Raw genomic sequence first — 23,234 nt, 5'->3', positions numbered from 1 at the left:
GTAGAGATAAACCGCGCGTCGCGCAATCAGCCAATCAGTCAGAACCCAAGTTCAACCATTATCATGTCATTAGTTTTTTTTTTTTTTTTTTTTTTTTTTTTTTTTTCGGCTTGTCGGTATGACGGATTGACGGTATTGGGCAGTTGGTTTTTACCAAGTTAGAAGAAACCTGTCATTTTTGCATAAGTTCAAATCCTGTCATTTTAACATAGAATATTTATTGGAGTCCCTTTCACTGAACAACTTCCATTTGAAACTTCTTTATTTAATAATCAATCAATTAATAGGGGTTGGTATATTCCTGTTTAGTCACAAGAAAAGGTCAATTTTATTATAAGATGTGATCGTCTGTTCAATCTGTTTAACTCACATAATTTTGGACAAGATAAAATAGATAATAGATTTGTTTGAGAATATGTGTTAAGCCTTACCGAAATTAGACAATAAATAGGCGATCTCAACATCCCAAATAAAACTGCTATAATGGGTTGCGCTCAGCTGGTTTGCTTGCCTCGTCATATAATAGAGGTGAGTTAAGCAAAGAATTTTGTTGTTATCCATGTTAATTATTTATTTATAATTATTCGTAAGTTGGGCTAATGTTTTCTTAGCCCTCCCCGCTTTGTCAAATGACAAGTTATGACAGATTATGAGTTCACCCCCTTTCCGTTGGTCCGTTTTGATAGTTATAATCCAAATCAGTTATCATAAACAAATGCCCTATTTAGTAATATAATTAGCTTATCAGTGGATTTTGACTTATTTAATCACTATTAACTGTTTAACTTAGTTACAAACCATCAAAATTCAAAAAAATTGTTCAAAGTAACTTTTTCGATAAACTTTTTGAGAAAATTATTTTGAATGTAATCAGCTATCAACTAACAACCAATTTATTAAACATCACAACTATTTACCAAATACTTTACTATTTACCAAACACCAAAGTATTTGAAATTCGTACCAAATCTTGAATTATTTAAGGTAATTTTGCCCAATTTAAAAAGTCAATGCTAATGAATTAATGATCATAAAATCATTATTCTTTCCTCAAAAAAAAAATCATTATTCTGTGTGGCTTAATTTGTATTTTCCACTTTAACACGTACGACACCCCCAAAGAAAGAGATTGGTAGCCATGAAAGTGACCTGATGAAGCATTCTGTCAAACAGTTTGCCGGCTTGCTTGCATCCAACCAATGAGGTCTTTGATGATTACATCTAACACGATTTGTTTAGTTTATCACCATGGAATTTTGATTTGTTTGTTCATAGCCTATTAGCCTACCCCAGACAAAAGTTAAACTTCAATTGTACCGCATAAACCTCCACTAGAATACTACTCCGTATTATGCTTTTGCTACTTTAACTTTTACGTCAATTCAAGTTTCAGAATCACTGAGCTCTTCTTTTAACTCTCGTTCTGAATTTCTGCCCCCGTGGCCGGGATTTTCTCATTGATGCTGGGAAAATGCTTCCACGAAAGATCTATTTCACTGTTTTCTTGTTTCTCTACCTTCTACTGTCTCCTTCTTTTGCTTTATCCTCCTCTGTAAGGAAGAAGAAGAAGCACGAAATCGATGGAGCCATTAAAACAATTGTTATTTTGGTGATGGAGAACCGGTCTTTCGATCACGTTCTCGGCTGGCTCCGAGCGTCCCGACCCGATATTGACGGGTTGACGGGTTCTGAATTCAACCGCGTCAACGCCTCCGACCCCTCGTCGTCGAAGGTCTTCGTTTCCGACGATGCCGTCTTCATTGACTCCGACCCGGGGCACTCGATTCAAGCAATGCGGGAGCAGATTTTCGGGTCGGATGACACGTCGGCTGACCCGGCTCCGATGAACGGGTTCGTGCAGCAGGCATTGAGTATGGAGGTGGAGGGTTTGGAGGAGACGGTTATGAAAGGATTTAAACCGGAGCTGGTTCCGGTTTACTCGAAATTAGCGAACGAGTTCGCCGTCTTCGACCGGTGGTTCGCGTCGGTGCCGGCTTCGACTCAGCCGAACCGGTTCTACGTCCACTCCGCTACTTCTCACGGAGCCTCCAGCAATGTGAGGAAAGATCTCATCCATGGATTCCCCCAGAAGACAATCTTCGACTCTTTGGACGAAAATGACCTCAGTTTCGGCATATATTACCAAAATATCCCCGCCACTCTCTTCTTCAAATCCCTCAGAAAACTCAAGCATATCGTCAAGTTCCATAACTACGATCTCAAGTTCAAGCGCCATGCTAAGAAGGGGAAGCTTCCGAACTATGTAGTGATAGAACAGCGATACTTCGATGTTAATATCTTCCCTGCAAACGACGATCATCCCTCGCATGATGTGGCGATTGGACAGAAGTTTGTGAAGGAGGTGTATGAAACTCTGAGAGCCAGTCCACAGTGGAAAGAGATGGCATTGTTGATCACTTATGATGAGCACGGCGGGTTCTATGATCACGTGCCGACGCCAGTTTCCGGCGTGCCTAATCCCGACGGGATCATCGGACCGGCGCCGTACTACTTCCAGTTTGATAGGTTGGGCGTGCGCGTGCCAACACTGTTGATTTCTCCATGGATTGACAAGGCCACTGGTGAGTATTTCTTTGCACTTCCAACAGCTAAATTTGGTTACAGAGGTCTATATATATGTGTGTGGTTGAGTAACAAGAGAAACTCGCAACCACTATTCTTGAGGGTGTGTCCGCGGGACAAATCTGGCTGTGTGAACCAGTCTAAATTGCTCTGACTAGCTCAAATCAAAAAGTTTGCTATCATCGTTAGTCAAACTTGTAATTTTGTGGTTACCAAAGTCAACCATTCGCGAGGGTGTGCACTGGTACTCCCGCCTTGTGACCATAGCCGGGCAAATGACCACAATGAGGCAAAACCTACCTAGGTTGCTCATAGCTGACTGGTTCAAACCAAGAAGACCAATAGGTTACTCAGTTAACAGTCTGACCAACTTTGTTGGGTTTGCCCAGTCTATATTGCTATGAGTTATTGAATGTGATTACAGTATAGTTCAACTGTTATTGTCCTAAGGATTTAGTTCACATAGGATCTTGTTTCGATTCATCATTGGTGGGACACAGAAAATCATTATATTCAAATCAAATGCTGAGTGAGGTGTTTATTGCAACTTGATATATTGGAATCATGGGTTAAAAAAGCTGTTATCTTGTAGTTTAGAAGAATATTGAAGTTTTGGCATGACTGTATAAGGCCATTCATGTAGAGAAGGGAATAGATACTGGTCCTCTCAGGGCATGGTTGGAGAAAATGTATGCTGGGGCATTTGAAAGAGGTGTTAGATTGTTAGGACTTAGGAGACTTATTTTGAGTGACGAGAAAGAGGTGTTAGATTGTTAGGACTTAGGAGACTTATTTTGAGTGATGAGCAAAACTCGCCGCCTAACCCAACCGTCACAAGGAGGTAATTGGCTCAAACCAAGAAGCTAGGCCAATAGACCGCTCCTGCAGGAATCAAACTTGTAACCTTGTAGTTACCAAGTCAACAACCAGACCAACTTGGTTAGAGTTGCATCGGAATACTTATTTATTAATATGAAATAGAAAGGAATAGTGAGAGTATTTCTATGTGGTGGATGCTATGGAAGCGCAAATCTTTTCTCCATTAGATTGAATGATGGATATTTGGCTTTAGATTCCAGTAGAGAATGGGAAGTTCATATTAGCCAGTGTTCATGTGCAAAATGCTGCAAAAATGCTAAGAGCCTTCTACTGCACTGCATGATCACTTAATATTTGCAGATTTTTCTTGGGCGCTGTTCTCTTTCAATTTTATTGGCTCAACAGGGATAGAAGGGTCTCTCAAGGTTTCTTGGTACCAACTATATGTAGGCTCTGTCCTTTGGTCTTGTTGAGTTCGTTGCAGACTCTACCATGTGGGAGAAACAGATAAAGCATTTGATATCTTGACCCATAAACAGATAGAAAATCCATTGGAGCCTAGCAGATGAGCTCTTGACCCATCATATCTGTCCTCCACGGCTCCAACATCGATCCAAATTCCTCTCCTATCCCTTTAAATCCATGTTCTTACTCATTCTTACTCATACATCCAGAAGTCTCCATTTATAATGTCTAAACCAGCTTAATCTATATTCTCTTGATTTGTCCTCAATACGTTATGTTGCTTAAGATAAAACCATTTCTGATATATTTTTTTTTATTTTATTCCCTCACACCCATTTTAACATCCTCATCTCAATTATGGCCAATTCTTGGGCATTTACAATGCTATTATTTCAGAACAGTGTGCACTTACACTAAGACTAGGCTTGTGGATAACTTCTACATTGGATCTTCTTTTGAGTGACGAGGGAAATCCGCAGCCACTATCCAAGGATCACAAGGAGGTAAACCAACCTAGGTTGCCCATAACTGACCGGCTTAAATCAAGAAGGCCACTAGGCCTTTCTTGCTGGCAGTTGAACTTGTAACCTTGTGGTTACCAAATCAACAACTTCTTCTTTTGTCCACATATGTATCAATTAGTGTCTCAATTTGTTTGGAAGTTAATTGTCATGTTAGTGATAGTAATCCTGTCGTTGTAAGAGTATGATGAGTAGAGTCTTATTTATACTTGGCTTGTGTCCATTCGGTTTTGGCTTGCATTTGCATTGATATATCATATGTTTTCTGCAGTGATCCATGAACCTAATGGTCCACAGTCATCTTCACAATTTGAACATTCTTCCATACCAGCAACAGTTAAGCGGCTTTTTAATCTGGAATCAAGCTTCTTGACCAAAAGGGACGCATGGGCTGGAAGCTTTGACAGCTACTTTCGTCTGCGCCAGACTCCCCGTGATGATTGTCCAGGTTTGTTCAAACCCATCCTTCCTTTTGTTGATCAAGCAGGATCCATGAATGCTTTGTGACTTGGAATCAATCACTACCTTACAGAAACACTCCCGGAGGTGACAAAATCGTTGAGGCCACGGGGACCTCAAGAAGATGCCAAACTCTCTGAATTCCAACTGGAGCTGATCCAGCTTGCATCTCAGCTTTGTGGCGATCACGTTCTAAATACTTATCCTGACATCGGGAAGAACATGAATGTTGGGGAAGCCAACCGATACGTAGAGGATGCAGTCGAGAGGTTCTTGGAGGCTGGAAGGGCTGCCTTAAGAGCCGGAGCAAATGAATCAGCAATTGTCACAATGAGACCAGCTCTCACTAGTCGACCATCAGTGGGAACTGCCAGTGCTTAACATCATTATAGTTTATCCAGTTATTGTACATACCTTCTGCAATGTGGGCACACGTGGTGTTGGAAGTCATCAACTCTCCTCAATGCATGTAAATAGTCGCTCAGAACCATCTCAATTGTCTCTATATTTGTATCCTGCTGTATCTCTATGCATTTAGAGATTTGTATTGTATTCATTGTGAAACTTCTACATGTATAAATTATGCATGCAGAGTAGTTATCTGGCTATAGAAGGTAGCGTTTGACCAACTCAACAAATCACACTTGGGGACGTGCCACTAGATCAACTTAGACAAGTATTAATAGCCCTGTTGCCCGCTCAAATAGATACATTGTCTCACTTCAGTACTTGACTAATATATTAACTAGGGGTGCGCATTCGGTTAACCGAACCGAATTAACCGAAATTTTAAAACCTTTAACCGTTAACCGAACCGAAGTATGTGTTATCGAATTGACCGAACCGAAATTTTTTTGGGTTAATCGGTCGGTTAACCGATTAACCGAACTTTTTTAACCTAAAATATAAAATTCTAAAAATAACACCTAAAATAATAAATTCAATTAAAATAAAATACAAATCATCCATAACTTCAAATATTCAAACATCCATAACTTCAAATCTTCAATCTAATTAGTATTTAGTATTTATATTTAATTATTTATCTATATATATAAAAATTCGGTTAACCGACCTTTCGAACCGAATTAACCGTTAACCGAAATTTCAAGATTCCTTTAACCATTAACCGAACCAAATTTTTTGGTTCGGTTAATGGTTAACCGAAATTTTTCGGTTCGGTCGGTTAACCGAAAAATTTCGGTAAATTGCACACGCCTAATATTGACAAGACATTTTGTCCATAACAAATGGTAAATAATACTTCGTACAAAATTGTAAGGACTTGATGATCAAGGATTGGAAAGTTATCATTGATTTTATCCCCGTAGAATGAATATTGCAGTAGATGAGATTGTCAAGTTGACACCTAAAGAAAATGTGATTGGATCGAGTTTTAGAGTCCGCTAATAGAAATCATAGGTCATCTCGAGATTGACAGAGCTAAGATAACGCTTTGGAATGGTGCGGAATGTAACATTTGATTGTTTTGTAGGGTACCCCTCCCCGTCCTAAAAAACGGTAAATAATATAAAGGTCACGAGTTCAACTTCCACTTTTTTTTTATCAACTTCCACTTAAAACTAAGAAGGTAACAATTCCTTGTAGGCACGTGAGAGGCACGGACGACAAAGATCTCTGTACGGCTACCTGCGAGCCACGTAATCTCCCGCCATTACAGTGCACCTCAATGTCCAAAACACCCCTATTCCATTTTCCACAATAGCTGAAGAGCCAAGGACACCATTGTCATTGCATTCCGATAGGCCCTCTTCTGTCAAGTCGGTCCTCAACTCAACTCCCTTCACCATGTTTGCGCCCCCAAATTAAATTCCACTCCGTATACCATCAAAGCCCCGCCCCCCTTTCTTCAACTGCCGCTTCACTTGCTTCTATTCATTTTCACACTGCGACTCTATACTTTCTCTCGCCCCTTCCAGAAATGCCCCCGCAGACCAGAAGAACGTCCTTCCCCAAAGTGGTGATCGAGCGCGACACGGACTCCGAGGAAAGCTCGTCGGAAGAAGAAGATGTCGATAACGGCTCGGTACAGGAATCAGAATCAGAATCAGAAGAAGGAGAAGTGGAGGAAGCTAAAGTAGAAGGCGTTGAAGAGAAAGTAGAAGACGTCTCGTCGTTGAAGAAGACAGGGAAACAGCCGATCACTATTAGTCTCAAGAAAGTCTGTAAGGTTAGGCTTTTATTTCCCCAAATTTGATCGTTTTCCGGCATTTTCGATGCTCGTTGCTTTGCGTGGAAAACTGGAAATGTACTGGTTTTAACGGCTTTATTTATTATGAATTTTTTACAGGTGTGTAAGAGAACTGGCCATGAAGCAGGGTTCAAGGGAGCAACCTACATTGACTGCCCAATGAAGCCGTGTTTTCTCTGCAAAATGCCTGGTATTTCTAATTATTTTTTGCGTATATGTTTTCATTTAGTTATGGATAGTTGCATTTTCCGTTTTTGGATTTTAGCAGGAATCCAAAGTTTTTGCAGATAAAGTGTATAACGACCCACCTAGGGATGTAAAAAAAATGTTGTATTATAACAGGATTTGTCATTTTAGTCCATATCATATATATCTCTAATGAAGAAGACACAAAAAAAGGAATTGAATGGGAATGCATGACTGCAGTTTCATCTTTGGCACTTGACCTTCAAGAACAAAGGAAAGAAATTTTCATCTTTGACTGATGCACTGATGCCTGTGAATTCATGAAGCTACTTGGTTCCTTGTGATATGTTAACTGTAGTGGCATCTTTCATTTTGATATAGTTAGTCCAATTATTCTTTGATTGCTGTAGTTCATCAAAGTCATTTGATTCGGAGAAAATATTCTCTTTTGAAATTCTGCTTGAAGGGCATACAACAATGTTTTGTCCACATCGGGTGGCAACGGAATTTGGTGTCGTGCCAGCACCACGTAAAAACATGCAAAATCCTTTGGAATATTTTTTCCTGCGCCAGCTTCAACCCCGCATTCATCCTGTAAGCTTTCTCGTACTTTGCTTGAAAAATGATACTAGTTGTTAGGTTGGAAATATAGTGCGAACGCATAAATGGACCTGTTACCTATATATCATACTTAATAGTTTTATGTCATGTGACTGAAATGTTCAGAGGATCATTATCACCAACTAGTCTTAGACACTCTTTTTGTTTGTTCTAGACAACATCCTGTTCTTATTATTTGATGAGTGTGAAATTTATATTTACACCTATTTTACAGATCAAGCCAGCATTTGTGATCCCAGATCAAGTGCATTGTGCTGTTGTTAGATATCACAGTAGACGAGTTACATGCTTGGAGTTCCACCCTACTAACAGCAATATTCTTTTATCTGGTGATAAGGTACATGTTTGCATTTTCTTCTATTCATATGCCAAGTAGTTGCTGTCTACAACAGAATATGTGTTTGCTGACAGTATTCATCTTGTTTTGTGTTAAAGAAAGGACAACTTGGAGTCTGGGATTTTGTGAAAGTACATGAGAAGACAGTTTATGGAAATATACATGGTTGCATACTTAATAATATGAAGTGAGCACCTACTTGTTTGGTTCCTCATAATCATATACATGTGTTGCATATGTTTCTCTTTCACACTTTCCTGAATGAAATAAATGGATGCTCTATAGGTTCAGTCCAGCAAATGATGGATCAGTATATGGTGCATCTTCAGATGGAACAGTTAGTTGCACTGATCTAGAGACTGGAATTTCATTGTCATTGATGAACCTTAATCCTAATGGGTGGCAGGTGATTTTTCTAAAGCAAAAACCTTTTTGAAGGTTTATTATATCATTATTTCTATATCTGGGCTAGCGTTTGCATGATATTTTGGTTGATGTCTGATTCTCTCAGTTATGCTTTACACCAAGTCATGAATCTTTAATATGTCATATTGTTTTCTTCTCATTACATAACTTTGAAGATTAGTCTAATTGTGCACTAAGTGCTCATATCATTTGATTAGTATAGAGCTATCATAACACATTGGATCGGATCTGTGCTCTGAAGAGACATAAATGACCATCCTCTGTTTGCTTTAGCAATTTCTTTTGCATGTGAAGTTTCTTACTGTGTTTAATTATCAACATCTTTTATCCTTTACCATATTTTTTGAATCTTTGATACAAATGCTTACTGATTTTTCTCAAGAACTAGGTAAGTGACAGCTCAACACAATGGAATTTTAACTGTTTAATTTGCATGCAATCTTGAATTTTTATTTTTATTTTTTCCGGTTCTTTGGGACAATTGCTATGGATAGGGGAGTGTGAAGGATAACCTAGTGCATGCAGGTTTACATTAATTAGTTGATCCTGTAAAATGAACCCATGCAAATCCAAATACAAACTATTTTTGTTTTCCCATAGGGACCAAGCACTTGGAGGATGCTTTACGGGTTGGATGTAAATCCAGAAAGAAGTGTTGTTCTCATTGCCGATAATTTCGGATACCTCTATATGTATGTATGCTTTGAGTTTGACTCTGATGCAAAAGCTTATTGGTAATCCGTGATATTACTTACCTACATTGAACGGGCTAATTTACATTAACTTCTGCAGGATTGACATGCGAAGCAATGAAGTAATTGGTGAACCACTTTTGATTCACAAGAAGGGTAGTAAAGTTGTTGGTCTGCACTGCAATCCTTTTCAACCAGATATACTGTTGAGTTGTGGAAATGACCACTTTGTAAGTTCCATTACTTCTTACTCATTCTGTATGACATTTACTATTGTTTGTTGGCTAATTTGACTCTTTTCTCTTCTATTCCCTGCTATTGATGTTAAAAAAAAGTAAGATAAAGAGGTAGCAAAATCCTTATCACTTTGTTTCTGTTATTAAATTTCGGTTATTGACTCTCTAGTTATGGCAAAAAAGATCTAATGACTTGGCATCATAGGCACGTATTTGGGACATGCGTCAGTTGAAAGCTGGATCTTCTCTTTGCAGCCTTCCACACAAGCGTGTTGTTAACTCCGCATATTTTTCCCCACAAAGTGGTAGCAAAATACTTACTACTTCACAGGATAATCGAATCCGTGTGTGGGATTCAATATTTGGGAACCTTGATACTCCAAGCAGGGAAATTGTTCACAGTCATGATTTCAATCGACATCTTACTGCTTTCCGAGCAGAGTGGGACCCAAAAGTAAGCGATTAACATTGCAATTTAACAAATATTATATTTTATTCATGTCCATAGGGACATGGACAAGTTAAAAAACTAGTCTGACAGTACAGTGTACTCTATGCAGGATCCTTCAGAGTCCCTTGTTGTCGTTGGCCGTTACATAAGTGAAAACTATAATGGAACTGCCTTGCATCCTATTGATTTTATAGATATCACCACAGGCCAGTTAATTGCTGAAGTGATGGATCCTAACATAACAACTATCAGTCCCGTGAATAAGTTGCATCCACGTGATGATATTCTAGCATCGGGTAGTTCAAGGTCTGAATAAAATAATATCTTTAACACTTCATACGTCATCCAATCTAAATTTGTTGCTTTAACGTTGTTCTACCTCATTTCTGTTGGAATCGAACTACCATTATATTTAGGATATTGATCCCTTTAATTTTTGCTTGATAGTTGATGCTATATGAAATTGCGGGTGTATTAGTCTCTAATCATTTGTGTATCAGGTCTCTTTTCATTTGGAGGCCTGCTGGGGAATCTGAGCCTGGACAGCAAAGAGCGGAGGAGAAAATTGTAGTTTGTGGAAAAGCTGCTGATGCAAAGCGGAAGAAATTTGGTGCTGACAGTGATGATGAATCTGATGGCGACATGTTCCCCAGCAATGGTAAGAACATTAAGAACAAGAAAGTTGCTTTAAAATCTACTAAATACAGTATCAAGAAGAAACGTTGAACTTCAGCACCAATGAATGATCTCCCAAAATGCAAACTAGAATTAACTTTGTGCAGTTATCTGTATAGTTTTCTTATCCTCCTGGATATTTTCCTTTTTGTACTGTGGGTCACCTTGATCATCTTTTGCTTAGCTGTAGACTTTTGTAGTATGCAAGCTGACCCATACTGATCAGTGATGGCTAATTTAATACTGATTTTGGATTAATGATTTGGGAGATGAATGATGTTTTTGGTAATTTAGTGACTAGAACAAAGATACAGCCATGGATATGGCTACCATGGGATTAGTTTTTCTTCTCTCATGACGGCGATCCAGTATGTTATTGAATCCAGTGTGTTGTATCTTGTGGTGAAACCGAGGCGATCGGCTTTTTCTCGAGTTCCCAGCATTTTCACGGGGCATCTGAACAGAGCATCCAGGAATCCCCAATTAGCCAAATCCTCCATCTCCGTTTCCACCAGCCCTTCCTCTCTCACAATGTCTTTCCACACTTGGCCTTGCTCCGCCATGGCCCTGGAAAACGTGAAATCCGGCGAGAAGGGGTTTTCCGGCACTGTTACTCCCAATTCCAGCCCTATAGCCGGCCATATCTCCTTCCACGTGAAACTTGAGCCGTTGACTGCGTTCAACGCCTGGCCGGTGGTGGAATATATTGTGTCGTTGCTGGCTGCCCAGATGTGTTGCCCCGCCACTAGCCGGGCGTCCGACCCGTCCAGCCCCATCTCCTCCCAGCATTGCTTCTCTCCCCCAAATACAAAAGGGAGATTCAGGCGTTTACAGATGCTTCCGTACACGCAGAGACTCCCCATGAAGTTGTACAGCGTGCTGTGGGAGCTCCCCATGATTAAACCGGGTCGGTGAATCGACCAGGCCACCTTCCCCGCCAATCTCTCCTTGAGCAGATCCTCTAGGACATAGTAAAAGTTGTGCCCCGTCTCCACCCTAGGGCAACACTCGTCGTACAGCCGCATTCCTTCATCTCTCTCCTCCTCCGCCGCCGGCGGCCCCGTCAGCGAAATATAATGCTTCGTCCCCGTCTGGAGAGAAACGTGCTTCAGCGCCGCCCCGGCGCGCGGGATCACGACGTCAAGCGCATTCGCCATCATCTCCCTGTTCTGCTCGTAACATTCAGGGCTGTCCAGGGGGAAACCGCTCGCCCAGGTCACCCAAAACACATGACTCACATCTTCCAGTAGACACAGCTTCTGCCTGCTCTCCTCCGCATCGAGAAGATCACACGAGATAAAATGGAAATTAGGATGTTGAATGGGGATCTTCCCAGGCCTCCGAGCAACACCGTACACCTTCCATGCAGATCTCATCAGAAGCTGCCTGGCAATCTCCTTCCCAACCAGCCCCGTCACTCCAAAGATCACCGCAACATATCTACAGGTCAGATTTTCTTCAAATATAAACTCAGATTCTTTCACAGCCATAGTTTTGTAGCTTGGCTCTATGCATATCCCCATTCTCCCCTCCCCCTTATTAACAACAAATTAAAGTTTATACTCCCTGATCTTAATGCTTCTAAACCTCCTTTAAGTAAGGTTTAGAATTAGAGACCTAATCACCTAGCTAGTAGCTACCCTGTAATCTCCCTGTTTCTGGGAAACACTTCTAGAATGAGTAGAAACTTGGGCACTAAGTCTAGCTTAAATAATGGATAGGTGAGAACGAACAAAATCGATACTGTATCACGTTACTGATTATTAATTACACAAAATATTCTGAGGCTGATGAATGTGTATATCGTGGATGGGGCATTTGGTAAGGGAATAATAAGTTAGATCCCACTTGGAGATAGGCAACCAAATGTGCCTCGTGATTGGGTAGAATGAGGGAGCAGATTGCGACAACCAGCCGTTACCTTGTTGGCATCTGTGTTACAAGGAACTATAGAGCAGTGGTTTTTCTTGAATTGTTTAATGTTGGGTCAACACAACTGTTTCTGTGACCTCAAGTTTAGGGGGATCGGAGTAGTATAGTATATAATATATATGGAACAATATCTTATACTATATAGGCCATGATCATAGGGACAGGCTGACACCCACGTTTGCAAAGCCTTTTGTTTTTTTCTTAGGCTTCCTGCTGGTTTACCTTTGAATGCTGTGCACTTGTGCAGTGTGTTCAATTCTCGGAATTCAATGTGTTTGCACCAAGATTGAGTTCATATGCATACATATCAAAGTGAAAAGTTAATACTTTAAAGATTATAATTTGGATGTATAAATGTTGGTTTTCCCGACCTAAGTAGTCAATGGATGACCAACACAATTGGTAGGTTGTTTACGGTTCATTTGTTGCTAGTATTTTCTGTTGTATTAGTTTTGCACCACAAATTATATCATCAGATTGCATGCCATATCACACCCGGATTAACCAAATGAATCACTACTAGAATTTTGTGAATTTTCATTCAACCTTTTTGTTCATTTTTACAATGGACAGAGTTATTTATTTTTAATGAAGAGGCTGTTCTAGCTTATTTGCGAACCACTTGAACATAATACTTTATTTCAAGGGCAGTTGAAGAAGAATATTTTTTTCTACTCCAACAAGTTATTGACAATAATTATGTAATTAAATAGTTTATGAGAGTCATCTCTGGCAGTATACTTAAAGGCGCCAGATTGTTTCCTTGATTCTTAATTAATCTGAACCACTTGATTCATGTGGGTTGTGCAATCTTACCATTCAAGTGAATTATTTATTTATTTTGCTCACCTTTACTTGAATCATTATATATAAATCCATATTGTAATATGGATGGCTGACATACATGTTTATTTTTAGTTTACTATAATTTCATTTTGTTTAGACTCGAATGTATTCAAGCCTATAGATAAATTTCACATTGTTAACTTAACTGGCAAAGAACCACAATGATGTAAATCAGACTAGGTTGTCCATAGTTGATCGACTCAAATTAAAAGGGTCAATAGACAGCTTCCATGAAGAGCCAAACTTGGAACTTTATGGATACCAAGCTAATTATCTTACTAAGATAGTCCCCATACTTAAAATTTATTTTTAGTATATTAAAATTCATTAAAAATGAAATTACATATATTACAAATGAATATTTATCTTTTATTCGCCTTCCAAAATGAGCAATGGCCCACAGTATAACTTGCCATTTTAGTTTATATTGCTTATTAATTGTATCGTGATCGGGCCAAGATTTTTGAGTTGGGAAGTTTATTATAATAAATTATATTTAAGCGTTACTGACGAACCCACGAGGCCAATTGCCTTCAGCATCGTGGCATGGTTGCGCAAGTTTGAACTACAATAATTTGCATATAACAGTATAATATACTAATTTCTGAGAAATATATGACTCAAAATTGCAAGATGGCCAATCAGGTACGTATGTGTGCAAGCTAGCAAGCATAGCGTGGTGCATGCTTGAATTATTATCATTATTATTTTATGAAAATCCAGATGTATTATATGAACTAGTCTTTTGTACGCGCGATGCGCGAAAATTCATGCCCAATATTAAAATATTAATAAATACAAATAATTAAAAAATTTATAATTCGAATTATATATATACACAAATAATATATTTATTTTATACACATATATATGATTTACCATTAATAGAAATTTAATTAAAATATAATCAATCATTAAATTAATTATATAATGATTTTAATAAAATGATAATTAAAGAATAGGAAAAAGATATGATAGATATAGGTGTATGGTAATAATGATGGAGTTAAAAGTAACGGTGTTATAACGGTGTAAGGATAGTTTTGTATAACAAGAATGTAGTAGGGACAATTTTGTCTAATAACATTGAAGTGTACAACATTTAAAGCAAAATGTATACATCTATTAGCATACAAAAAGAAGGACATAAATCAAGGATATAACCTTGATTGAGACTTATTATGTTTTTAGATTTAGAATAATATTTTTAAAAAAATCTACATAAGAAATAAGATGGTTACAACTTCTTAAATTTATGTCCGAGTATATAGTATAGCATATTATTAGAGTAAATACCAGTGGAGGTCCTCCGACTTTGATGGCACCACCACTTTTAGTCCTCAACTTTTAAATTAACCACTTTTAGTCCTCCGACTTTGATGGCATTGCCACTTTTAGTCCTCAACTTTTAAATCAATTACTTTTAGTCATCTTACTTTTTGTTTCTAGCCACCTATGGTCCTTTCTTTACAATTGGACATCTAATATCATTTTTCAAGGGCAATTCAGTCATTTGGTCCAAAATTTAGTATTAACAAAAGAGAGTGGAGAATAGGGTTTCTTCAATTATTTTGATGAGGAAACATAATACTTAATACATTAATTATGAAATGACTGAATTGGCCTTGAGAAAATGACATTAGATGTCCAATTGTAAAGGAAGGACCATAGGTGGCTAGAAACAAAAAGTAAGAGGACTAAAAGTGGTTGATTTAAAAGTCGAGGACTGAAAGTGGCAGTGCCATCAAAATCAGAGGACTAAAAGTAGTTGATTTAAAAGTTGAGGACTAAAAGTGGCGGTGCCATCAAAGTCGGGGGACCTCCAGTGGTATTTACTCCATATTATTATATATGTTGTCATGTTGGGACAATATCAACTACTTAACGCATCGCTAAGTAGTTTAAATGAATTTTCAATCAAAATGTAAACTTAATTGAAATTCTAAATAAATTATTGAAAGACTGGTCAAAATAGTTGTTTTAAACTTAGGTGAATACATGTGTGTGTTGAATTTAGCATATAGGAAACCTTACTGTTCGGAGGTAAATTGCAGGATATGTCTCAACTAGCCAGCTTATATACCCTCAAGGCCTCAAATGTTTGTATACAAGCCCACAACAAGGCTAATTTTTTATTTTTTTTTGTCTTTCAAATCTTACACTATGCGGTTACTAGTAAAACAAAACTTATGAACTTATTTTGAGTTAGTTGACTAGTGAATTGTGCTCTAATAGCATGGAATGCACATTCATGTAGGTGTGTATGCATGCACGCGTGCAGGGATGGGGAATGGTGTGTGTACATGCATATATCTTAGCTAATTATTTTATGATATCATATTGCCTAATTAATACTAAAGTTTGTTAAAGTTACTTTGAAAAGTTGTATTTTGAGGAGATAGATAAACATGCATTCCTGTTGGCTTTAGGATTGCTTGGTCAAAGAAATAGATTATAGGTTTAGTCGTTTAGATGAGCATGCACCTTTTGAATATCAATAACAATAATTGAAGCATTTAAATAAATTATCCCAATAAAAATAATTAAAAACATCATAGCTTTAATTAATACAATTCAAAGGGTAGCTCAAGTGACAAAGAAGCTTATTTGTAAGGAAGAATTCTGAGATAACCTTGGTCCGATTTTACAATTTTCCTTGGACCAGTTCATGTGCCTCTTGGAGCGGGCGGGATCATAGATTTACACACAAAAAAAACCTTAATTAATTCCAAACAATTCATGGTGAGGCTAAAATTCTTAATTAGATTTTGAACTTCATGTACTATAGAGGTAATAGAGTGTATTGATGGTTAATGTCTCAAATGGGAGTCACGGACTTGATTTGTGATAATGTCAGGAATAGGAATGTCAATTTAACGTGGACTGGGTAAAAATTTTTGGTTCATGTTACATAAGGCCAGAAAGTTTTCTATGCTTTGATCTCAACTCGGAACCCGGCCTAAACCTCGAATTCCTGAATTATATAGATTATATTATATAGTATATTTTATACTAGTTGTATTTAAGATAATCAAATATTTTAGGTATTGTTATTTTGTATCTGAAGTTCATCTTTCTTATTAATTACGTAAATGTTAAGCTAATTGGATATTTAAATGTTTAATTTATTATAAAGTAATTGTATAAGTTAAATAATATATGGAGTAATATTTTATATTGTACTAAAAATTGAGGTGAGAATCTCTACGAAAATGTGGGGTAATTCCCTCACAAGAAACAAGGTGGCGTTAAGGACCTTGAAATCATGGACGGGAAAGGGGACCCTACTCCCCCCACCTTGTCCGCTCTGCCACATTGCTAAGCCTAGCGCGGTACTTTGGTAAGCTTGTAGCCTTATAGTCTCAATGGGCTTGTGTCTTGTGGTCTTATGCAAAGGACTCTAGTTTGACGAGTTGGTCTAGGTGTGCCGGTGCAAAGTGGCATGAATGGTTTAGTCAAGGCGCGGGTTGGCCACGGGCCCACAACCTTCGGTTAAAGACGGTTTTACAGTTGGCAATGCTATGTGTCATGAAAAAAATCATTAAATGATTAACAACATCAAGATAAGTAGATGTAAGAAAATACTTCATTCTATTGTGAGCTGTTAAATCTACAAACATTACTCTAAAATAGCATACGGGAAGAAAAAAAATATTGTCACAACTGAAAATTTAAACCGATAATTAAATTACACATTTATTATTTTCAACATATCACTTCACATGTGTAGACTGGTTAACGGTAATTGGATTATACATTTATTGACTTTCTTTGACATTTATCGATTATCATACTATGTTATCAATTAACTAATATTTAATTTAACTAGTTGATGGTATTAGCGATTTCTAAAGAAGTGTTTTGTAATAAACTTAACAATAACTTTAGCTAATAAAATGTAAACTAACGTTTTGACGACATTAATTTATTTTATAACAATAATTTATTAATTATTAATAATTACAAATATATTTTAATATTTATTATTTATAAGAATGCAAATAAAAATATAAAACCTTTTTGGAGATCCTCTTATAAGGCCGGGGCCCAATATTCCTCCAAAATCAACAATCCAAAGAGCAGTTCACGAGTTAGTAGGAATAAAGAATGGGCCTTACATGCTGCGTAAAGTTGGGCCAGGATGCTTGGGGCAATAAAAAAGCCTTCTTAATTTATATGGGCAAATTATGCTATGGACCAGGTCTATGTTTACACATTTACAACACGTTTGGTTCACGGAATGAATTTTGAGGTAATAGGAATGTTATTCCATAAAGAATAGAATAGGCAAGGAATAGAATAGAAATTGTATTTGTTGTTTGGTTCGCGGAAGGAATAGACTTTATGAATTATATTATAGTGTTTGATTGATTTAAGAAATAGAAATTAAATATGTTTTAAAAGACATAAATACCCTTATGTAGTAGTAGTAGTAGTAGTAGTAATAATAATAATAATAATACAAAACAAAATTATATATAAAATAATTATTTTTAAAAAAACACACAAATGAGAATTTTTGATCCCACATTGGTAACTCAAGAAGGGAAACTCATTTGAGCTTCTCTATATATGATAACCATTGCTTCTATTTTAAAATTAACAACAGGATGATGATGCCTTAAAAAGCCAAAAGCTCCATCATTTAAGGAGCCTTAATTGCTCTTAGTTACAAATTTTTATATATAAATAATATAGTGTGTATAAATATATATATATATATATATATATATATATATATATATATGCCGCTGCCGCAATAATTATTATATAATTAAAATCAGGGTGATGCGATGAATTCAATCTTAAAAAATTTTAGCTTTAAAAAGGGTAAAAAAGAAATTATAATAAAATACATATTCCTAACCTCTCAGGAATAGGTTAATACTAGGGGAGCCCTGGTAATAGCTATTACCCTTGTAAAGGGTAATAGCTCATTCTCAGGAACACAACAGAATATCTATTACCCTTTGTGGGGTAATAGCTCATTCCCAGGAACACAACAGAATAGCTATTACCCTTGCAAAGGGTAATAGCTCATTCCCAGGAACACAACAGAATAGGTTATTACTGGGAATGTTATGCCATTCCCTACCTATTTCGTGAACCAAACAACCCATTAGAACTATATGTTCACAAATTTAGAACTCTATGTTCACAATTTTAAATCTCAATATACAAAATTACATTATTCAATATTGATAACTTTTGAATTCTATATTCACAATTTTGATATATAAATTCAAAAATAGTGTTATATAGTTGAACATAGAGTTTTGATACTATCAAACATAGAGTTATGAAATTGTGAACATAGAGTTATGCAATTGTGAACGTAAAGCTATGAAATTGTGAACATAAAATTATGAAATTGTGAACATGAAGTTATAAAATTGTGAACATGGAGTTATGAAATTATGAACATGGGGTTATGAAATTATGAATATAGAGTTATGAAATTGTGAACATAGATCTGGATCCACATTTCCATGGCATAACAACCCATTTATATGGGAGTAGGTTGAGTATATATAACGTAGAGTAGTAGACGGCAAATTCTGTATGGACCACGATCTAAAACGGTGTTATTTTTATGTTAACATTTTTTGTTTAATACGTTTGACTATATCATTAATGACATCAAAGAAGTTTTAAGTTCCTTCTACGACTCCAGCTTCAAGTTTTTGAAATAGTCTGCCAACCAATTTTTTTGTAGTATTGCTAGGGAAGTTGTTTTTATGTATGGCTGTAAGGAATGTTTTATTATTCCATCGATCTTTATTATAAATGGTTTAGCTTATAATTAATGAATTAGCTTCTCTATTAAAAAAATTAAAATAAAGCACATTTGCAATTTCGACAACTAGCAACATTTTTTTGGGTCATTTTGTTAATTTTTCTTTCTAATGATAAATTTAATTATTATTAATATATATTGGCGAGTGAATTGAAACTATAAAAATGTAAAAAAACAGAAAACAATGAATTACAAATATTTTAATGCAATAATAGAGTCCACCTAAAACACAATTACAATAATAATTATAAGGAAAATTGCACTTTTCATGGTAAATGTAGAATTTGTCATAGAGTGTTAGTTATACTCACTTTTTGTTCCTAAGTGTTATATTTTCGTCATTTTGTGCGCATTTTTCGTCCATGAATTATACTAAAATTACAAATTTTGTTCATAATGTTTTATTAGTAAAGAGACAAAAAATATAACACCAATAATAACTTGAGGACGAAAAATGGGTATGACCAGCACTTATGGACGGATACTATGATTACCCTAATTTAAAAATAAAAAGTGTAATTTTTCTTAATAAAATCTAATCTACCACTTTCTAAAACCGTTCCCAATAAATTATACCCAATCAATTAAAATAGTTTTAATTGAAGTAATGAACCGTTTTACTTAGTACGTGGTAATTAATTTACCAAACATAATCTAAAATTTCCTTAAAATGTGTAGTACAAAGGTTGTAAATGAATAATTATTCTTCCATATAAAACATCACCCGAATGCATTAAGTCCACGAAGCCGACGTCGCATATATATATATGCCCTCACTTTCCGGAACGGCTTTTACGCTATTCGGAAAGTCAGCCCCAATGCAAATCAAAATTAGTTCAACCACCTCTCTCCACCGCCGCAACCACCACGCGCCACCACCATCACCGCCACCCACGTCGTACCCGGCAGCCCCCCGCTTGACTCCGCCTGGTTTCCGAAACGTTTCGTCCTCTGCCTATAAACCCCGTTTGAATGGTAAAAGCTCCTTTCTCGTTATATTCGTAAATCCGTTAGTTGTGTTATCCGAATTAGGGGTTTTGTAGACTCTATCTTCTCGATCAGTCAAATTTACTCTGAGATCGCTTGGCTTGTTACTCGTGTAAGATAAGTTATTAGGGTTTCGTCATCGTCTGGTAGATATTTAGGGAGTTCGTATGATTTTAGTGTAATGAAGCAACAGAAGAGGAAGAAGAGATCGAAAGCAACGAAAAGCGGTGGGGCTGGTAAAGGTGCTGACGTTTCGGCTGAGGATGGGGATAAGAAAGATGAGCGGAAGGTTCTAGAGACTTTATTGGAAGCTTCTATTTCTGTTCAAGCGGATTCGGCTTATAAGGAAGCTAATGTGAATAAGGATGCTGAGATCGTTGGAAATCTGGCGGAGAGTGCGGAGGAGCGGAGCACAACCTCATCCTGTTGGAATGTAGGTTCGAGCTCTTGTACGAGTACTTCTGAGGTATCTGTAGAGGATCAATGTTTTCAGAATGGGGTGAGACAGAAGAGTAAGATGAAAAGGGTTGTTGCTTCTGCTGGGACGGTGTCATCCTTGTTGGGGAAAGACTACATGATGTCGGTTCCTAAGAAGAGTTCATCCAGATTGAAGGGTTGTTCTAATGGTGAATTTTTCAGTAAGGAAGATGCAGAGCAATTCTTATGCTCAATGCTTGGAGAAGAGTGCCAGTTGAGCTTAGCTGTAGTTAGAGATGTGTTCTGTAAGTTTTGCATTTTCCATTTTTCATTTGAAACTTATCCTTATGTCATCATAGGAATTTCAGTTATAGGAATGAAATTGTTTCGTGACTTTGAATTGTCTTCAAATTTTGACAGGTCAGTGTGGATATGATATAGATAAGGTAAAGGTTTCTATTTGAGTTTTACTCTACTTTATTGTTCCTTTTTTCCAAGTTCTTAACTTCTTAGTGGATGTATGTTGTACTAAATCTAATGTGCTTTCAGCAGTGACCAAAATTGATAGCCAGTTATTTTTGCCTGGGATTTTGTCCTGAATCATTACAAAATCTTTTTTCCAATTCCATATGTTCACTGGAGTTTGATGTCAGTAATTTTGTTATCCCTTTTCTTAAGCCCCTGTAAAATTAAGGTTATGAAGTAGGGCTGTTTCTTGTGCTACTGATCCTTTATCTGACCCTTGTATTCTGTCCACAAGTTCGTCTTTTAATGCTTGCATTACTTTCCAGGCTCTAAATATATTGCTTGAACTGTCAGCATCCTCAAGTGAGCAACCAAAAGACAATAGAGTAGATGCCCCATTGCATACTGAATTAAATGACAATGTAAGTTTCATTCTGGTATCTTGTTTCTCATGGCTTTCTTTAGTGAGTACTTGTTCCTGTTCTGATAATTAGTTCTTTTAGGTCATATCTGCAACTTCATGTTTTCTGTGCATTTTAATATTCTGAATATTGGATATCTCTGCCTTGTATCTATATCTATGGATGCTCATCTAATTACTTAATGATTTTTTTACCAAGTATCTACTTATTTGTCATTTGTTGTTGGATCCTGTTCATAAGCAATTCTATGTTTGTGATATCTTCAATTGAAAGGTTACTTATCCAACTTGGAGGTTCAAGCAGTTATGATTTATATATGTGTGTGTATGCATGTGTATCTCCTCATTTAATAGGCAGGTATGCTGTATGCCTTGCATATGCAAGTCTCCCTAAAATTTCGTATTTGGAATAATCAAAGAAAGCCTCCCTACTATTACAATATGTAGATCATCATATTGCCTGGTGTTATTCTTGCAGTTCACTGACAAGGCTTATGATTCTTCTTCTCTTTCATCTGAAAGTGATTTTCAAGACAGTATATGGAATACAGGGAACTCTTACAGGTAACTAGTGTAATTTATCACACTGCTATTTTTTATTTGCTACAATCATCATGCTATGAAAAATAAAAACAATATGGTTATAGGCCTTAAGTTTAATTTAAAGGAGGTTTTTCCATTAGATTGATTGCCAACTATTGACATTGATATTTACTTAATTGTTGACAAAGGTGTCTGAAGTACTATGTAGTATTAAGGGGTAAATGGGGATAAAGAGAAAGTTTCCTTTATTTACAGCCTGACAATTCCTGCGCAAGAAGTCAAAAGGGTACTCTATGTTGTAGAATTTTATTTTGTAGGGCATATAAGAAGGAACTTGACAAAGGGTGTTATGCCTACCACTTATGAACCAAATTATGTATGTTTTCCTACAAAAGATGCTGTGCATACCCCTAAGATCTATATTTGCAAAGGGTGTTATCTCTCAGTTTTTGTAACAATTACATTGCTCTTTTAGTTGTGTGATGAAGCTGAAATTTGTGTGCAAGGGTATAAAGTAATGACAAGGTATAAGGTCTAACATGGTACTAAAGTAGAATAGAACCAGAAGTAGTTATTTAGAATTCTGCTTTTTACTGTCATCTGTTCTAGCACATCTAATAATAGAATGCCATTTCTTTGGTTATTTGGTCTTTCCATCTTTCCTAGTGGGAGTTAATGGTAGCGCATGTTATTTTATCATTATTTCAGGAATCAGCTTAAATTTAATGCTGGTATTGATGAGCATTCTTCACCAACACCAAAAATTTCAGAGTCACAACTCACAGAGGATGTTTTGAAATCTTTGTTTAATATGCCTACCCCCAAGAGTGCTGAACATGAACCAAATACTATGAACTGGAGGAATGTAGTAACTAAAATTGCATCCTTCAGACCAAAACCTGAGTCTTCCCCTGGCAAGAGTGTAGCAGCAGATCTTTATGACCCCGGTATGTACTTCTCAAAGTATATTATGGTTTTATTGGGTGCATTTACAACGTATGAATATGAGCTTTCTGAAGGGTCTAGTGACTCAATACTGTTTTGGAAGGCTTTGGTAAAGCTATTAAAGGGCTTTTGTCCCTGAGCCCCACCAGAGCAGATATATCATATATGGAGGGGAGGGAAAAAAAAGGCAGGCGGGGG

The 23,234-nt window shown here is 36.8% G+C and overlaps 4 protein-coding genes across 5 annotated transcripts in view; 3 read left to right on the top strand and 1 right to left on the bottom strand.

Annotated features, from left to right (window-relative positions):
- Positions 1-1,202: 1,202 nt before the first annotated feature.
- On the top strand, positions 1,203-5,476 carry LOC116016841 (non-specific phospholipase C1). The gene is made up of 3 exons (XM_031257276.1): positions 1,203-2,582; positions 4,660-4,836; positions 4,921-5,476. Exons 1-3 carry the CDS (start codon positions 1,472-1,474, stop codon positions 5,226-5,228), a joined length of 1,596 nt encoding a protein of 531 aa, XP_031113136.1. The 5' UTR covers positions 1,203-1,471; the 3' UTR covers positions 5,229-5,476.
- Positions 5,477-6,667: 1,191 nt separating this feature from the next.
- On the top strand, positions 6,668-10,941 carry LOC116017339 (protein DAMAGED DNA-BINDING 2). The gene is made up of 11 exons (XM_031257901.1): positions 6,668-7,038; positions 7,159-7,249; positions 7,712-7,839; positions 8,081-8,203; positions 8,302-8,390; positions 8,489-8,609; positions 9,230-9,321; positions 9,422-9,551; positions 9,763-10,011; positions 10,118-10,314; positions 10,509-10,941. Exons 1-11 carry the CDS (start codon positions 6,790-6,792, stop codon positions 10,732-10,734), a joined length of 1,695 nt encoding a protein of 564 aa, XP_031113761.1. The 5' UTR covers positions 6,668-6,789; the 3' UTR covers positions 10,735-10,941.
- LOC116017340 (iridoid synthase CYC2) lies at positions 10,917-12,226 on the bottom strand. The gene has a single exon (XM_031257902.1). The coding sequence runs from the start codon at positions 12,204-12,206 to the stop codon at positions 11,010-11,012; it is 1,197 nt and encodes a 398-aa protein (XP_031113762.1). The 5' UTR covers positions 12,207-12,226; the 3' UTR covers positions 10,917-11,009.
- Positions 12,227-20,031: 7,805 nt separating this feature from the next.
- LOC116016507 (SMR domain-containing protein At5g58720-like) overlaps positions 20,032-23,234 on the top strand; it is a 6,560-nt gene continuing 3,357 nt past the window's right edge. Inside the window, exons 1-6 of one of the 2 annotated variants that reach the window (XM_031256809.1) lie at positions 20,032-20,233; positions 20,396-20,967; positions 21,083-21,108; positions 21,454-21,549; positions 22,027-22,112; positions 22,800-23,038. In XM_031256809.1, coding sequence (XP_031112669.1) covers positions 20,427-20,967; positions 21,083-21,108; positions 21,454-21,549; positions 22,027-22,112; positions 22,800-23,038 — 988 coding nt within the window. In that variant the 5' untranslated portion in view covers positions 20,032-20,233; positions 20,396-20,426. Of the gene's footprint in view, positions 20,968-21,082; positions 21,109-21,453; positions 21,550-22,026; positions 22,113-22,799; positions 23,039-23,234 lie in introns of both variants that reach the window. The other variant, XM_031256808.1, reaches the window with a different exon arrangement.

The sequence above is a fragment of the Ipomoea triloba genome, chromosome 4 (assembly GCF_003576645.1).
Source record: "Ipomoea triloba cultivar NCNSP0323 chromosome 4, ASM357664v1".
In the NCBI taxonomy this organism is placed as follows: Eukaryota; Viridiplantae; Streptophyta; class Magnoliopsida; order Solanales; family Convolvulaceae; genus Ipomoea; species Ipomoea triloba.
Note: the sequence above shows the minus strand (reverse complement) of the source record. Positions and strands in the feature narration are given on the sequence as shown.

Excerpts from the sequence above, each read along its gene's own strand:
- LOC116017339 (XM_031257901.1), top strand. The coding sequence starts at position 6,790 with ATGCCCCCGCAGACCAGAAGAACGTCCTTCCCCAAAGTGGTGATCGAG. Across the intron at positions 7,039-7,158 it reads GTCTCAAGAAAGTCTGTAAG|GTGTGTAAGAGAACTGGCCA; the intron begins GTTAGGCTTTTA and ends AATTTTTTACAG. Across the intron at positions 10,012-10,117 it reads GAGCAGAGTGGGACCCAAAA|GATCCTTCAGAGTCCCTTGT; the intron begins GTAAGCGATTAA and ends TACTCTATGCAG.
- LOC116017340 (XM_031257902.1), bottom strand. The coding sequence starts at position 12,206 with ATGGGGATATGCATAGAGCCAAGCTACAAAACTATGGCTGTGAAAGAA.
- LOC116016841 (XM_031257276.1), top strand. The coding sequence starts at position 1,472 with ATGCTTCCACGAAAGATCTATTTCACTGTTTTCTTGTTTCTCTACCTT. Across the intron at positions 2,583-4,659 it reads ATGGATTGACAAGGCCACTG|TGATCCATGAACCTAATGGT; the intron begins GTGAGTATTTCT and ends TGTTTTCTGCAG. Across the intron at positions 4,837-4,920 it reads TCCCCGTGATGATTGTCCAG|AAACACTCCCGGAGGTGACA; the intron begins GTTTGTTCAAAC and ends ACTACCTTACAG.